A 14,759-nucleotide genomic window follows, 5' to 3' on the forward strand; every position below is an offset into this window, starting at 1 on the left:
CACTTAGGTGGAGACGGTGGCCTACCTTGCCCCTGCAGCTCAGTCCTGAACGTCGACATCGGCGGCAGCGCTTCGAACGTGGAGCCGAGTCACGAACCAGGGGCGTGAGAAAGGAGAAATGATTGCTGTGATAGTCCATCGTGCTTAGATGACTCCCGAACGCCTCGTGGCATAGCAGTTCTCTAGTCCTGCCGCGGCTTCTTCAACGACCCGCGCGTTAGGCTTCATGCGCCATCTAGCGACTGATTTTGAAAGCAGACCGCATGCAACATTCAACTGTCGAGTCGGCTGCTGGCGCTGGCAAGGCAACGAAGAGCGAGACCAGGCGTGGGGCGTCATGCTCCAAATTTGTTCGAATCAACCAATCAGGGCAATTTAACAATGTCATCAAACTTTGACGCCGAAATTAACATTTTTTAACATAATTTAGTGTATTTTTGGAGCATACCTTGTCCCTGCATCACCTTAAGTAAGTGAATCTTGACCCTTAATACAGAGTAGGTTAAGATGTAGAAACAAACTTATGGTTACATTAAAAGAAACCGGAGAAGACATTTGTGGCGATGAATCAGTGGCATTTGTTGTGATGTTTCATTTTAGCTGATATAAACAAGTCAATTTAAGTCCATAGATTTATGTTAAAATAAATTATCAGTTGAGGTGCATACTCAATTTAATTGTTTCTACTGTAGCCTTAATTCTGGTCCTTATTGCTTTGTTTTACTGTTTTTTTTTTCATTTCAGCATGACGTCTTCGATTGCTCTGTCACGTCTCTTCGTCATAAGAAACAGTTTTCAAAAGCAGTGCCGATATGTTGTCAACCAAATGTTTCACAGGTATTTTCTCATATTTCACTTCCTTTTGAATGAAAGTTCTCTCTATTTTGCCTTAGCTTGGATATTACTCTGAAAATATTACTTGTCACCTTTGGGCTAGTCGTACATTAAGCAAGCAAATGTGTAGGTGTGCTAGAAGCATGTGGCTGACGTTTCACTAGTTGTCTGTGCTAGGCTTAAATTGACAGACATTGTTTTTAAGAGGCTCAATTTTTTAGCTTTATATGTGAACACCTCTTTTAACATTTGAGTCCTATTTCTTTTCAGATATCTCTTGTACACCAATGTTGGAATATCAATCTCGCTCTCTGGCGTTGGTGACACATTAGAGCAGCATTACGAAATTCTTCAAGGTCAAAAAGACAAATGGGACACTACAAGAACTACAAGAATGTCCATATCAGGAATGACAGTAGGAGTAATTTGTCACAATTGGTATAGATATTTAGATTCTAGGTTGCCAGGAAGAACCCTCAGTATAGTTGCAAAAAAAGTTCTAATTGATCAGGTAGTGTGCTCGCCCATCTGCATTGCAACATTTTTCATTACTCTTGGTATATTGGAGAGAGCAACATGGGCAGAGACAAAAAAGGAAATAAAAGACAAAGCCGGAAGACTGTATGCCGCCGAATGGGTTGTATGGCCACCAGCCCAGGTCATAAATTTCTACATTCTACCTCTAAGATTCAGGGTTTTGTATGACAATACCATATCGCTTGGCTATGATGTATATACCTCTTATGTAAAGCATGACAATGAATCAGAGTCTGGAGAGGAAGAACATAATGAGACAACTTAAATGATGGGCCTCGATCTGGTAACCAAAATGGTACTTTTCTCTGTGATACTTAGCTGTTTAAGTAAATACTGTTCTTGACCTTTTGCCTCTGAAGGAGTACCCTGATATTTATTTTCATAAGAGTACCAGTCTGCAGCACTTAAAATCAATTATTTATCTATTTTTAATACTTAAAGTGGTTTGAAATGAAAGCTGTGCAGTGAAACTGCTATCACTAAGTTGCTATCACTAACTTTAGGGGGACGGGGGGAAGGGGTCAAAATAAAGTTAGAGAGTCTATTTTAGCTCACTACTGTCCAGTTTGTGGGACAGACCAACAATATTCTTGCATGGGGGTAAGCGAGGATAGGCTATTAATGGGATTCACCTTAAGTGACAGTGATATTTCCTCAGGTTCATTGAATGTTATCTGTCAATTATTAATTAAGAGTACATTGAAGAATGTATAACATTTGATAGTTTTGTCAAAAGGGACACAAGTGGCCAGCTGCATCCATGAGTGGTCAAAGTGCAAATTGTTAATTATAAGAGAAATAAATCAAAGGTAAATCATACTTTAATTTGTAAGTCATTTCTCTCCCTACTTTTGCACAATAATAAAGTAACTTCCAGATGTTCTATAGATCAATAAATATTATCTTTAAGTATTAAGTTAAATTTCATGTAACTTTACTTTGAAACCAATCTCCAGAAGATGTGTTGATTTTGGGATGTAAAGTTGGATCATCAAACACAAGCGTTCTCTGCTGTACAGGACTAGATTCCTGAGCTGTACACATTACAGTTAAGGAAAGACCACAAACAAGACAATATGAAAAAGTAAAAAGTGAGTAAAACTGAAAAGAGCAGAAAAGGATATTTGTGAAGCATCTTGAATAGACCTGTTCCAATGGACATTGGGATCCCCATGATGATTGCTTCACTCACTCCTGTGATAGCATCTTTTTGTCCATAATAAGCGGCATCAAACAAATGGTCAGCTGTTTTTTCAAACTGAAAAAAAAGGCAGGAATATTATCAGCATTTACACCAAGTGTTCATTAACAAAGTACCCAGGAGACTGAGACATACAGAGGCCAAATTTAGAACAGATTCTTTCATTTTTGCCAATCCATGTCGGGTAATTCCAAGAACTTCTCCTCTGCTAGTCATGAGATCAGCAACCAGCATAGCATGACGATGATCAATGCTCATTCCATGGTTTTCCATGACCAGTTTGATTTCAGACATGATGGTTGACCTGAAGGAATAAGAGAAACAAACATTGAAGGTCAATATGAGAAGCACGCATAGTTGAAAAGTTTTCCAGTACTTACCTTGCCGCTTCAATACCAAGTGTTGCAAACACTTCATAAGTATTGTTGGACGTTGTTTGAGCTCCTTTCACTCCCGGTGTAGCCATCACCTCCCGCAAATTGTCGCCTTCCACAAAGAGTTTGTAAACTGTTTTACCAGCAGAATCATCATTGTGGATGACAGCCCGAGCGACTGTTGGTAATCCCTTTCAATAGAACAGAAGACTGTTAAGTTAATCATCAACCAAATAAGAGCACACCGTATAACCCAACATACCATGATGACAACTTTTGGTAAAGCTTCATGTAATGCTTGCATAGCTCCATTTAAAGTTGTTTTGGCTGCATTTGGATGTACTGTGATTAATGTGGAAGACTGGGCAGAAACTTTCTTGGGTTTGGCTTTGAAGCGTGTTGTCATAATGCTGTAAATGATGCCACAGTTGAAAAGGGTGTTAAAACTACTCAAACTAACACAGAAAGTAAAACAAACCTGTAGCAAATTGAATCAACGTTCACTTCTAATTTTAAAAGCCTAATCCGCTCAATATCTAGTTTTATGAGAATAAAACATTCATCAGGTAAATAACATTCTTCAATGAAAGCAGACACCTAAAACAAATATCAAGTCAAAACGTTACATAAAATTCAACAATACAGTGCATGGGTTTGATTTGAATGTGATAAAACTTACTTCTCCCAGTGTTGTCTTTTCTATGCGTCCTTTCACTCTGCGAGCGAATTCAGGGTCAGTATCATTTTCAAGATGAGCAGTTATTATAGGTGTGCTAATGTTTTTACTTGCATTGATTATTTCCTTTATTCTGGAATAAAAAGCAGTGTTAACTATAAACCAAAGAGCAACTTTTAAAAAAAGAATCATTTTGATGTGGAATAGTCGTGTTCCTTACCTAGGAACACCTTGAGTAATATTCATGGAAGCAACACCAGCAAAGTGGAAAGTTTTCAATGTCATTTGTGTGCCTGGTTCACCTATACTTTGAGCAGCCAATGCTCCTACTGCAGTACCTGGTAATGAAAAATAAAAACAACACAAATGACAGGCATTATAAGACCTGAAATGACCAAATGACATCTGTTTTGAGGACTTCAAAACAAAATCAGGATACGTACCTGGTTCAATTTTAGCCCTCATGTACTTTTCTCGACATGTATGGAAAAACTCCACAAGCTGGCTAATGGTTATACGTTCGGGTTCCAGCAAGACAGCAGGGTAGGTTCCACCATCTTCTGAAATCCCATACTTGTGCCTGAACCTAGCAATCTTCCTTGCAACGCTCTCAGAAAATTCCCTGCAAATTTTACAAAAAAGACAAACAATGGAATAAAAAAGAAACATTTAAAGCAAGTAGGCATTTAAGGAAATGTAAAGTATAATATACATGAGCTGTTCCTTGAACTCCTTGCTACATGAATCAAAGTCTTCAGACTTGAGAATTTCCTGGCTTGCTTGCAACACACAAGGTGCATCCAGAGCCTCCTCATCCCTCTGGGGGCATTTTATGCATACATGATCCAGAACTCGAGCAAAATCCACCGGGCAATCCTTGCCTGAAATGAGTTATGTTATTGTCAACAATTGTGGAAAGTCACAAATACAAATCAACAAGGAAATAAGGTTCTTATAACTTGCCTTCCATGTAAGTTGGATCTAATCCATCACCTCCAAAACAAAATTGAACAATATCACCTGTGGAATTCCGCACTGTCATGTCATATTGAAGACACAAATCTTCCAAAGACTAGAGAAGAGGAGAAAAATTAAATTGAAAAATGAGGAAGCTCCAAACAAAATATTGGAATTTAAGTAAAGAGAATTACTTTAACTAGTCGGCGCTGCATATAACCAGTTTCTGCTGTTTTCACAGCTGTGTCTACAAGACCCTCACGGCCACCCATTGTGTGGAAGAAAAATTCTGTGGGAGTCAGACCAGAGTAGAAGCTATTTTCAACAAATCCTTTGGCAGCAGGTGTTTTAGCTGAAAAGATAACATGGATATTTACATAGCTGAACTCAATAAAACTAAAATTTTAAAAAAATATAGATCAGCTTTTGCTTACAGTGTCTATGGAAATGAGGAAGGGCTCGATCTTCAAACCCGTTGGGTACTCTGTGCCCACTAATAGCTTGCTGTCCGACACAAGCTATCATTTGAGAAATGTTAATAAAAGATCCTACAACAAAGGAAAATAAAAGGTCAAAGATAATGAATTAAAAACAATTGTTTAATTGGTTATTATTGTAAGTGTTTTGCCAAGTTACACTTTGAGACAATACCTTTAGAACCACTGAGAGCCATAACAAGAGGGCTATTACTCCGAGGTAACTCCTTCAGGCAAGCTTTTCCAGCATGATCACGAATGACAGACAATTCTTTCAGGATAACAGCTTCCAGAGTTTCTTCTTCAGAGCAACCTGGCTGGCACTGTAAACGTCCCTCCGACATTGCAGTGATAAATTGTTGGCACTTTGTGTACCTATAAAACAAGAGCACAATAATTTTTTTTTTTTTTTTTTTATGTGCGTCAGGTGTGGCGGATGTAAAATACAAACCCTGCATTGAGAAGTTGCATCTTAGCTCTCAGCAATCCTTGCCCTGGAGTTACATCACCAATACCTATTGAAAACCCCCGATTCATGAGGTAGGCACTAGCCATACGAGATAACCGCCACATAGCCAGAGCAGCAATATCTTCTCCAAAGTCACGAAGAAGTACATAAAAGATGTTATTTTTAGCGCCTGATCCTAAAGTTGATTTGTCCATGGATCCAGATAGTAGCTCAGAGTTACGAATATTTACATCTAAACATGTAAGCAGGGCAATAAAATTTAAACACATTAATTAAAAGACTGACAAAACCAAAGTAAGAGACAAACAGGATACTGACAAGAATCATTGATGCACATCTCCTCGTTGCTTGTGTATGCTCGTCCTTTGGTCCGAAGGTTTGCTTTGACCGGACATGTCTTGTTGGGTCTGAGCAGAAGGCTGAATATTTGTTTCCCTGTCCACAACATCGCAGGTTTGCAAATTGCAGGCTTGGGTAATTCAATATTCATATTTGAGTCATCCCCTGCAAGGAGACATGAAGCCAATTGGCAAGCTTGACCACGGTCCAGAAACTCATCTTTTTGAGTCAGAAGGTATCCTCCAGTGATAAAATCTTGAGTGGCAGCAATTAGTAACTCCCCATTCCTAGGAGTGACCAAATTAGATTTGTTGCCCATCAAAATTAGAGCCTCAGCTTTTGCTTCCTCAGTTTGAGGCAAATGGAGATTCATTTCATCTCCATCAAAATCAGCATTGTAAGGAGTGCACACACATTCATTGAATCTGGAACCATTGAGACATTCATTTGTAGACTTGATCGTAAAATTCATTTTCATTCTGAATGGCAAGTGAAGTAAATTTACCTGAAAGTGCGATGTTCTAGAACCTTGGCTCTGTGAGCCATAATACTCAATTTGTGCAAACTTGGCTGCCTATTAAATAAGACAACATCTCCATCCATAAGATGTCGTTCAACTATATCCCCTAGCTTCAATTCTTGTGCCATCTTTGCTCTGTTGCCATAGCGTAAAAATTTCTTGAATGTAGTGCCACTTTGCTCTATGAAATTTGCACCAGGATGCACATTAGGACCATTTGTCACTAGTTTTCGCATAAGTTCCAGGTTAGTGGAATTCACTCTTTCTGGGAAGGTCAAAGTTTTAGCTACAAGAACAGGAACTCCCACTTGCTCAATTTTTAAATTGGGATCTGGAGATATCACAGTTCTGCTGGAGAAATCAACTCGTTTTCCAGACAAATTTCCTCTGAAACGGCCTTGTTTTCCTTTCAACCGTTGCACCAAACCCCTGCCAGATTTGACACCCTAGAGAAAAGCAGATTGCATTTTCATTAATAAAAAACCTTCTCACAATATTTGCTTCTTTAGAATGCTGACATAAAGAAATGATAAAACAATCACCTGCATATTGAAGGGAATGCTTAATTCACTGTTAATATACAATGCACACAAGAGTTGTAGAAACTCCCAAGCTTCATTCACTTGCTGGACAGTGGCACCTTGTTTCTTCTCCTTGGTCTCTATGAGATTGTTCATGAGAACTATCTCAGACAACCTCATAGTAAGCTCATCTTCATTTCTGTTAAGTGGGTAGGAGATAAAATTAATTAGGTAACGATCTAAGGAGAATAAAGCATTGAAAGACAAAGTTTGATCTACATACGTTCCCGACTTCAATTCAGACACTACTGATGGCCTTATACTTATAGGAGGCACAGGTATACGGGTCAATATTAAGTCTTGAGGTCTCCCACAATTTGGATTCATAACAAGATATGGAATATCTTCATCTGGAATTTGTTCTAGCAGCCGAAGAACTTCCAATGGATTCAATATGTAGATAAGAGCATTAGGGAGGACCGTTTCAATTTCTTTATTGGCTTCAACAGCTTCAGAATATTCAGCTAGAAAAATTATAAAAATGATGAGTAAGACAAAGACAACGAGATGACAATCTCTTCTCATTTGCTGTCCTTACCAAGTTTATCTGTGACCACAGGATCTGATTTTTTCTTGTTGCGATATCTGTCATGACTAATCTTGAACATACCACATTTTTTGACAACTCCATTCAGTGATCGACAATGAGGGCATACTGATATTTTTTTGGTTTTGTCAAGAATTTGCTTGCGGAGAGCTTTTTTAGATAGATATGGCAAGTTGGGATTCAGTATGCGAGATCGGAAAGCTACTCTATCCTTATCGCTAAGCAGAACTCTTGAGCAGGTCTGTGGAAAATTCCATGCATAATGAGCCAGTTACCATCATATAATTTAATAAAATCTTTCTAATGACTTACCTTGCATATTGATTGGAGTACAGTTATAACAGACCGAAAATAGCCCAGATGAAAAACAGGTAGTTTTAGATCAATGTATCCAAAGTGTCCAATGCAATCACTCAAGCCTTTGCCACAAGTAGCACAAGTAGCATCTTTTTGATTTGTACCCTGGAATACAATTAAATAATCTTCCGTCAAATGGCGGCCAGTGCACGATGAGGGAACTGACAAAGGTGATACATACCATATGACGGTCAAGGACACCATACGCAAAAGGTTTCCGCACAGGACCTCCTTCTCCCTCGTACAGGTCTTTAACAACAACATGCAAGTGTGCTTGTTGCTGCATTTGCTGCAGACTGTCCACACCAAACGACACATGCGATCTGAAAAATAGAAAAGTCAGTGCATTAAGACTGAAGAGAGTAAGCACAAAAGAGTATTGACGAATTAAGCCTGATAATGTCATCATTGGCAACATTCGTTACAATGAAAATCAAAGAGAAGCGTAGAAAGTCCGATACAAAGAAAAGCGTCCACCCATGGAGGATAACTTGTGTGAAAGAAGTACAGGAGCGTACACTATACTACATAATCATAGATGAACAACATAACCTAGTCGGAACACAAGGGAGTCGTGTCTCCTCAGTAAAAACTTACATTTTCCGAGCGACATCGGTTTCTCTATATTGCTCCTTCACCATGATGACTGATTCTAGTGGAATTACAAGGGGACAACGAAAATGGGCGCCTTAAAATGAAACAGGCCGACACATTATAGTGGGCCTGAAAGACATTGTATACCACCGGCTGCAACAGAATCTTCTTCGGGATAGGAAAGGGAAAGGGGGGGGGGACGAAAATGCGATTTGAAGACGGGGGCGCCAGTGGTGACCGGAAGCGGTTCACTGATTGGTCGGTAGTATTAGGATGAAAAATTTCTTTTGCAGCTGGAAGAAAGTTACAATTAATGGACAATCATATGGTAAGCTATTTTCTAACTTACTTCTGACTTAATTTTTCTTTTCTAATGCTTTCGGAAGCTTGCAAAACGCCCCCACCCATAAACGCCAACAAGCAAGGCAAAACGTCCTTTCTCAGCGGATGAGTCAATCTCTGCTTGACATTTACGAAAATATAAACAAACGCCTTCGCTTTGGTGAGGACAAGGAGAGCGTCAAGAACAAGAAAATGGCGTCCGACGAGCTGCCTGTTTGTGTTTGCGGGCTGGAAAGTGTAAATGACCGGTTTATGATCGAATGTGACATTTGCAAGACGTGGTACCATGGAGACTGTGTCACGGTTTTCGAATACGAGGCACCAGACATCGCAAAATACCACTGCCCTCGGTGCGAACCCATGTACGGGCCGTCCACCTACAATGCTCCAGCCAACTATCACAGACATGATTGCAATGATGCAAATGCCGAAACGAAACCCGTTCAAACCGGGACTCCTGTGTTCATCACCGAGCTCAAAACACGGCACTTTCCACCTGCTGATGAGGTAGTTCAACGACTGCAAGGACCCCAAATAACCACCCAGTACTTATACCAGAATGGGTTTGATTACCCAATTCTCATTGAAGACAAAGATGGTCTGGAAATGAAGCTTCCACCTGATGATTTCTCTCTGCGGGACATTGAGAAACTTCTAAGCAGTGAACGTGAACTAGATGTGATAGATGTGAGTCGACAAATTGACTTTCGTATGAAGATGCGGGACCTTGTGCATTACTACAGGCAGCCAGTGAGAAGGCGAATTCTCAATGTGATCAGTTTGGAATTCTCAGATACCGCTATGAACAATTTAGTGGATGCACCACTTATTGCTCGTCAAATAGACTGGGTCAACTATGTTTGGCCTGATGATGACAACGACTGTGAGAGGCCAAAGGTTCAAAAGTATTGTTTAATTGGTGCAAAGGATAGTTACACTGATTTCCACATTGACTTTGGGGGCTCCTCTGTTTGGTATCATGTGATGAGGGGAGAGAAGGTGTTTTATCTAATAAAACCAACTCAAGCAAATCTCTCTCTCTACCAACGTTGGATGACATCATCAACTCAACACGACATGTTCTTTGGTGATCAGGTTGATGCCTGTTATCGCTTGGTTCTTAGACGGGGCAATACCCTCCTAATTCCAACAGGATGGATTCATGCAGTTCTCACACCCTGTGATACTTTGGTTTTTGGAGGCAATTTTCTTCATAGTTTCAATATTCCTCTTCAAATTGAGGTGAGTCGATATCTTCTATTCAGTAACATTCTTAGCATATCCACTTGCAGAAATTCGAAATAATTATTTGCATACTTATGTGTTACCTTTACCATGGTTGATCCACATATCAAAAAGTAATTCATATGAAGCATGTGTACTTGATTCCAAACAATTTTAAGTTTACTTATAACTTTACAAGGGGAATGTCCAATGTCAGTCTTATTTCATTAACATAACCCTGTCATATGTTCAGGGTCTCTTTTTTTTTTCAAATGTTTTTTATCTATCAGTAACTTTAAAATATAATCTTTAGTAAATCTGTTAACGGCCCGTTTGCGGTGCTGTTGCAGATGTACGAGATGCAGCGCAAGATGGCACTGACGGACAAACCTCTTGTAGGTATAAAGCACAGACAGAAGTGCTTCTTGAAATGTTACTACTGGCTTTGTTAATTATATTATGTTGTGTTTCAGGTTTATGAAACAGAACTGAAGATGAACACCCCTCAAAAGTTCCGGTTTCCAGCATTTGAAAGAACACATTGGTATGCTGGTGAAAGGCTTGTGCAGGAACTTCAGGATTGCCGAAGTAGTAACAGTTCAAAGTATATGACAACCTTATTAACGGGAGCAAAAGCTCTGGTGAGTGCTTTAAAGTTGTGGAATATCCGAAGAGTTGCTGAAGAAGTTCCCGCTACAGTGGACACTCACAAGCTTCTTAAAGAGCTTTCTAAAGAAATTCGAAACACTGAACGCCACTTCAATCATCTGTGGCCTCCAAAACCAGAACGTGAATCTAAGCGTCAGAAGAAAAAACCCATAGACAAAGATTTCGTGGATTTCTCATCTTTAAAAGATGAACAAATGAAGATTAGCCCCAAAAGCCCCAAAAAAGAAGCACCAAATGTGACTCCTATAAAAGTACTCCTTTCCAAAGACAAATTTGATTCTGAACTGGCAGGAACCCTGGCAAGTGTTTCAGGTTCATTATGTAAGACAGAATGCACTGACAATCAAGATAGCAACGATTCCACTAAGCTACGATTGAAGCTAACTCTTCCGAAGCCAAACATCTATCCATATTCAAATGCTCCATCACTAGATAGCTCAAGTCCATACATACCCACAACATCACCAGGGTCACCCCATCAAATGCCATCATCGCCAAATGTTTTGAATGTTAAGAATCCACGTCAGAAATCTACGTCTAAGCGAAATAAGCAGACGGTTAATAGTCCCAAAGTGGAAGTTATAAAAAATGAACATCTTCAAAAAGATCAAGTAACTTTACAAAATTCCAGCACCCCATCAGCTCAACTGAAAGGTGGTACAATTTTGAGGTTTAAATTTGGACCAAAAGGATCGTCTGTAGTTAACAAACAGGTGCCTTTAATTGATAATGATATTTATGACTTCCACGATAGTGATGAAGATAATCGCCTTTTTATTGATGAAAAAGTTGGTAACAGGAAAAGTAAAAATCTATTTAATGTGAATATAAATGATATAAATCCTGAGATCTTTGGAGCAGATATGGAAGTTGCAGGTGAGGTAGATGTTGTATCTGATACCCCTAAAAATGGTATTGAGGAATTACTTAAGGCATCTTGTTACACAGTTGAACCTCCAGAAGATGTGTATTCTGGAAGAGCAACTCAATCAACCAGAGAAGCAATAGCTGGTATGCTATCTCTTGGCAGTTCCGGGTTTTGCGAACAAGATTCAGCTTCAGGCCGTTCTCATCAACAAAGACCTAAGGTTCATTTGCCAGTTCGCAGTAAGATTCAGCAGTTGGCAGAGGAACTGGGTGAGCCTATAGACAAAGTTCATCAGGATGAAGATTACATTTACCCTTCACTTGATGCTTCTGATGATGAAGATGGTGTCTTCAAGCCTAGGAGTAAACGACCCATGGATGAAGCATGGAATCCAAAAGCAAGAGTTGGACCCGTTGGACCCAAGGTGCATCGACCTGCTAGAGAAGGTGCCAAAAAGCAATCGGTTGAAAAGGGGCTGGAAGCTGCTGCAGCTAAAAGGGCTGGTTTGCCACCCCCAAAGAGACCCTACTTTAAAAAGACACCCAAAGCGCCTGTTGAAGCTGTACCGACCAAAGTAGAAGCTCCTAAGGTTTTGTCCTCCTCAACAGCAACTACATCTACTACTCCTCAACAGGCAGCCCAGACAGTCCAGGCAGCCCAGGCAAGCCAAGTAGGCCTAGCAGGCCAGGCAGGTCAAACAGGCCAGGTAGGCCAGGCAAGCCAAGCTACTCCACCACCAACATCGCCTGGGAAATCTGCTCCTGCTGATGCCTCTCAGAAGAAAGTTGTTAAAATTAAAACTCACAGGAAGGGCATGGCAACTGCCAAGCAAAGACTAGGTAAAATTCTTAAAATACACAAAATGATTTATTGATTATAATTGCACTACTGTAGTTCCTTCATAATTTAAGCTATGTGATCATTTGTATGATTGTGTTTCTTTGTCCCCCTGCTACTTTGTGTTAGGTAATTATTATTGTTTTTATCATGTGGATAGCTATGTCCAAATTTTGGCATGTAAATGTCCAAAATGTTTTTCAAAGTACAAATTTTTATTATAAATGTGTGGATATTTATACGTCTTTACTTTCTGATAACTTTCTGAACGTAATCATAACTTACATGTTTATCTTATCTTATTTGTGTAGGATGCACAGAAGAAAAAAAACTATGCACGCACAGTGGTTATTAGTCTGTAGGGCTGCCTCCTGTAATTAGTGTCTTGCTTTTGCGTCATGCTGTGTGAATGATTAACTGTGAATGTTTCCAAACCTTTGTTACTTCTAGTTTTGTTTCATACTTCATAATTCGTTCTAATGACCACTGAAAGCGTTCATTTGCTTTTTTTTGTTTTGTTTTGCCACTCTCATCCTTAACCTTAGAGATCTGCATCTCTATAAACAAATTAGCTGTGCAATATTTAATTTATAAATCCTCTAACTGAAGGTTACTTAATTTGTAAATAGAAAGTGTATTTGTTTGCTGCTCTTATTTCAAAATCTCTCAACATATTGTCAGACTGCTCTCAGTCTCTAATTTGAAAGCACTTTTAACTAGTACTACCCAATGTGTTATTATGACCATCTCTTAGAGAAATCTTGTGAATGTACATTTCTGTTTATTTAAAATTCTTAGAAAGCAAGGGGACTTACAATTTTGTCATAAATGAAGTGTGGGAAAGAAGGGGGAAGGAATTGTAAAATTATTTTTTTTGTAGGTGGTTGAAAATTGCAAAAGTTTGATGGAATCTTTATCATTAATGCCTTATGTACTTTTTTTTTTAAATGTTACTTCATTAACCTTTTCCAAAATGTTTAAAATTTATAATAATGTGTGTCCTTTTCCTAAATTTCATGCTCGTACAATTGTTGTTACTGTTTTTTCTCCTTGTCACTTGTCTTTGTTATTTTCCAGCAGACCTGCCGTTCGGGAGACATTAATGGGCTGGATTTCATCCTGTAATTTGTACCTTATTCAATCCACTGACTTGTCTGTGATCATGGAATAGATTTAAGTATCATGTGTTTGATTTAAGTAATTGTCCATATGCTATATAAAGCATCACCCAATGAATTTTCCCTGTCTGTAGAATGTAAAACTAATTTGTCTTGTAAATCACCATTCCTGGTGAATCTTGTTTCAATTTGCTCCTCAGCTATCCTGATAACTTATACTTTATCTTCTGTTGACTGCTTAAAATGTTTCAGTTTCGTCCCTTGCTCTTTTCCTGGTTTAGTATCAATGCAATTTTGTGTCACTGTGCCCTCAGCTGGATCTGATGTGCAGTCACACACCTGCCACATTCTTATTCCAAGTTTTGAGACTGTTGTTTGGTATTGTCTTTTGAAGATAATCCATTCCTAATTGCACCCCATTATGGGCGAAATTTTTGAGAAACCGCATGTTTTTTTTATTTCCTGTACAATAGCTCATTCTGCCGTAAGTTTTTTTTTTTTTTTTTTTTTTTCATTTTTAATTCATTGATGAGAGAGAACTTGCCATGTTTCATTTTTTAGTTACCTTTCATCAGTAATTATTTTTATTTTTGTAAACGTAAGTTTGTTACCTATGGTTACTCCTTTTGATCTGGAAGTTCATTTAGTGTACTTTTCAGTATTTTCATCAATTTGTGAATGTTTATACTAGGTTGTACTAATAAGACTCTGTAGATGAGTGAACATCACAAGTGTTGGTATTGTGCATTAAGAGGTTGTGCTTCGCTATGTGTGGAACTCTTGATAACTACTTTCTATAGAAACATATAATTTCACACCTTAATGAAATTTCAAAATATTGATGTCTGTGTGTAACCATTTACTAGAGGCACTGAAGGCCAATTTGACTTAATATCAATTTTCTCCACTCTTGAACAGTCCTTAGCAGGGAATTGGTTTTACCCAAGTTTTAGCACAATTGTAAACGAAACTTATGTTCTAAGTTGCCTAGCATTTTTTTTAAATCTGTCCACTAGCTTATTTGATGTGTTGCTGCTTGTAGTCATGTATGTTATTTGTAAGTTGCTCTTGTAAGTAACAGTTGTCCAGTGTATTTCCTGTGTTATACAAAACTCATTTGTAAACTGGGTCTGGTTCAGCTTTGTTCAAAACACATCAGCAATTAAATCAATGTGCAAGTGTCATAATTGAGTCTAGATTTCCTCCCAATTCTGTTCAGTGTCTTTAAATCTTTACAAA

General features: G+C 38.7%; 3 protein-coding genes across 5 annotated transcripts; 2 read left to right on the forward strand and 1 right to left on the reverse strand.

Annotated features, from left to right (window-relative positions):
• The first annotated feature begins 119 nt into the window (after nucleotides 1-119).
• LOC117651099 (mpv17-like protein 2) lies at nucleotides 120-2,190 on the forward strand. Its single transcript, XM_034394856.1, has 3 exons — nucleotides 120-469; nucleotides 745-837; nucleotides 1,105-2,190. The coding sequence occupies exons 2-3, from the start codon at nucleotides 746-748 to the stop codon at nucleotides 1,634-1,636; spliced, it is 624 nt and encodes a 207-aa protein (XP_034250747.1). The 5' UTR covers nucleotides 120-469; nucleotide 745; the 3' UTR covers nucleotides 1,637-2,190.
• Nucleotides 2,175-8,509, reverse strand: LOC117651070 (DNA-directed RNA polymerase III subunit RPC1). Its single transcript, XM_034394801.1, has 23 exons — nucleotides 8,466-8,509; nucleotides 8,050-8,191; nucleotides 7,824-7,973; nucleotides 7,503-7,752; nucleotides 7,188-7,428; nucleotides 6,926-7,103; nucleotides 6,369-6,829; nucleotides 5,843-6,288; nucleotides 5,507-5,756; nucleotides 5,231-5,430; nucleotides 5,014-5,127; nucleotides 4,774-4,931; nucleotides 4,586-4,694; nucleotides 4,335-4,503; nucleotides 4,066-4,244; nucleotides 3,843-3,960; nucleotides 3,626-3,755; nucleotides 3,425-3,543; nucleotides 3,209-3,356; nucleotides 2,953-3,137; nucleotides 2,708-2,876; nucleotides 2,496-2,629; nucleotides 2,175-2,407 (listed from the first exon to the last, which is right to left on the reverse strand). The coding sequence occupies exons 1-23, from the start codon at nucleotides 8,507-8,509 to the stop codon at nucleotides 2,296-2,298; spliced, it is 4,206 nt and encodes a 1,401-aa protein (XP_034250692.1). The 3' UTR covers nucleotides 2,175-2,295.
• Nucleotides 8,510-8,900: 391 nt separating this feature from the next.
• Nucleotides 8,901-14,704, forward strand: LOC117651073 (histone lysine demethylase PHF8-like). 3 transcript variants are annotated; one of them, XM_034394808.1, is made up of 4 exons: nucleotides 8,901-10,046; nucleotides 10,379-10,423; nucleotides 10,502-11,573; nucleotides 11,646-14,704. In XM_034394808.1, the coding sequence occupies exons 1-4, from the start codon at nucleotides 8,910-8,912 to the stop codon at nucleotides 12,437-12,439; spliced, it is 3,048 nt and encodes a 1,015-aa protein (XP_034250699.1). In that variant the 5' UTR covers nucleotides 8,901-8,909; the 3' UTR covers nucleotides 12,440-14,704. The 3 variants fall into 3 exon arrangements, with proteins under 3 accessions (XP_034250699.1, XP_034250697.1, XP_034250698.1); XM_034394806.1 differs by having other exon boundaries at nucleotides 10,502-14,704; XM_034394807.1 differs by lacking the exon at nucleotides 10,379-10,423 and having other exon boundaries at nucleotides 10,502-14,704.
• Nucleotides 14,705-14,759: the final 55 nt, after the last annotated feature.

Source organism: Thrips palmi, unplaced genomic scaffold (genome assembly GCF_012932325.1).
Source record: "Thrips palmi isolate BJ-2018 unplaced genomic scaffold, TpBJ-2018v1 HiC_scaffold_5, whole genome shotgun sequence".
NCBI classification, from domain to species: domain Eukaryota; kingdom Metazoa; phylum Arthropoda; class Insecta; order Thysanoptera; family Thripidae; genus Thrips; species Thrips palmi.

Bases quoted from the DNA above. Each gene is read 5' to 3' on its own strand.
- LOC117651099 (XM_034394856.1), top strand. From the start codon at position 746: ATGACGTCTTCGATTGCTCTGTCACGTCTCTTCGTCATAAGAAACAGT. The intron at 838-1,104 runs GTATTTTCTCAT...ATTTCTTTTCAG, and splicing joins GTCAACCAAATGTTTCACAG to ATATCTCTTGTACACCAATG.
- LOC117651070 (XM_034394801.1), bottom strand. From the start codon at position 8,509: ATGGTGAAGGAGCAATATAGAGAAACCGATGTCGCTCGGAAAAT. The intron at 7,429-7,502 runs GTAAGGACAGCA...TAATTTTTCTAG, and splicing joins TGTGGTCACAGATAAACTTG to CTGAATATTCTGAAGCTGTT. The intron at 2,630-2,707 runs GTATGTCTCAGT...CTTTTTTTTCAG, and splicing joins CTGTTCTAAATTTGGCCTCT to TTTGAAAAAACAGCTGACCA.
- LOC117651073 (XM_034394806.1), top strand. From the start codon at position 8,910: ATGAGTCAATCTCTGCTTGACATTTACGAAAATATAAACAAACGCCTT. The intron at 10,047-10,378 runs GTGAGTCGATAT...GTGCTGTTGCAG, and splicing joins ATATTCCTCTTCAAATTGAG to ATGTACGAGATGCAGCGCAA. The intron at 10,424-10,501 runs GTAGGTATAAAG...GTTGTGTTTCAG, and splicing joins CACTGACGGACAAACCTCTT to GTTTATGAAACAGAACTGAA.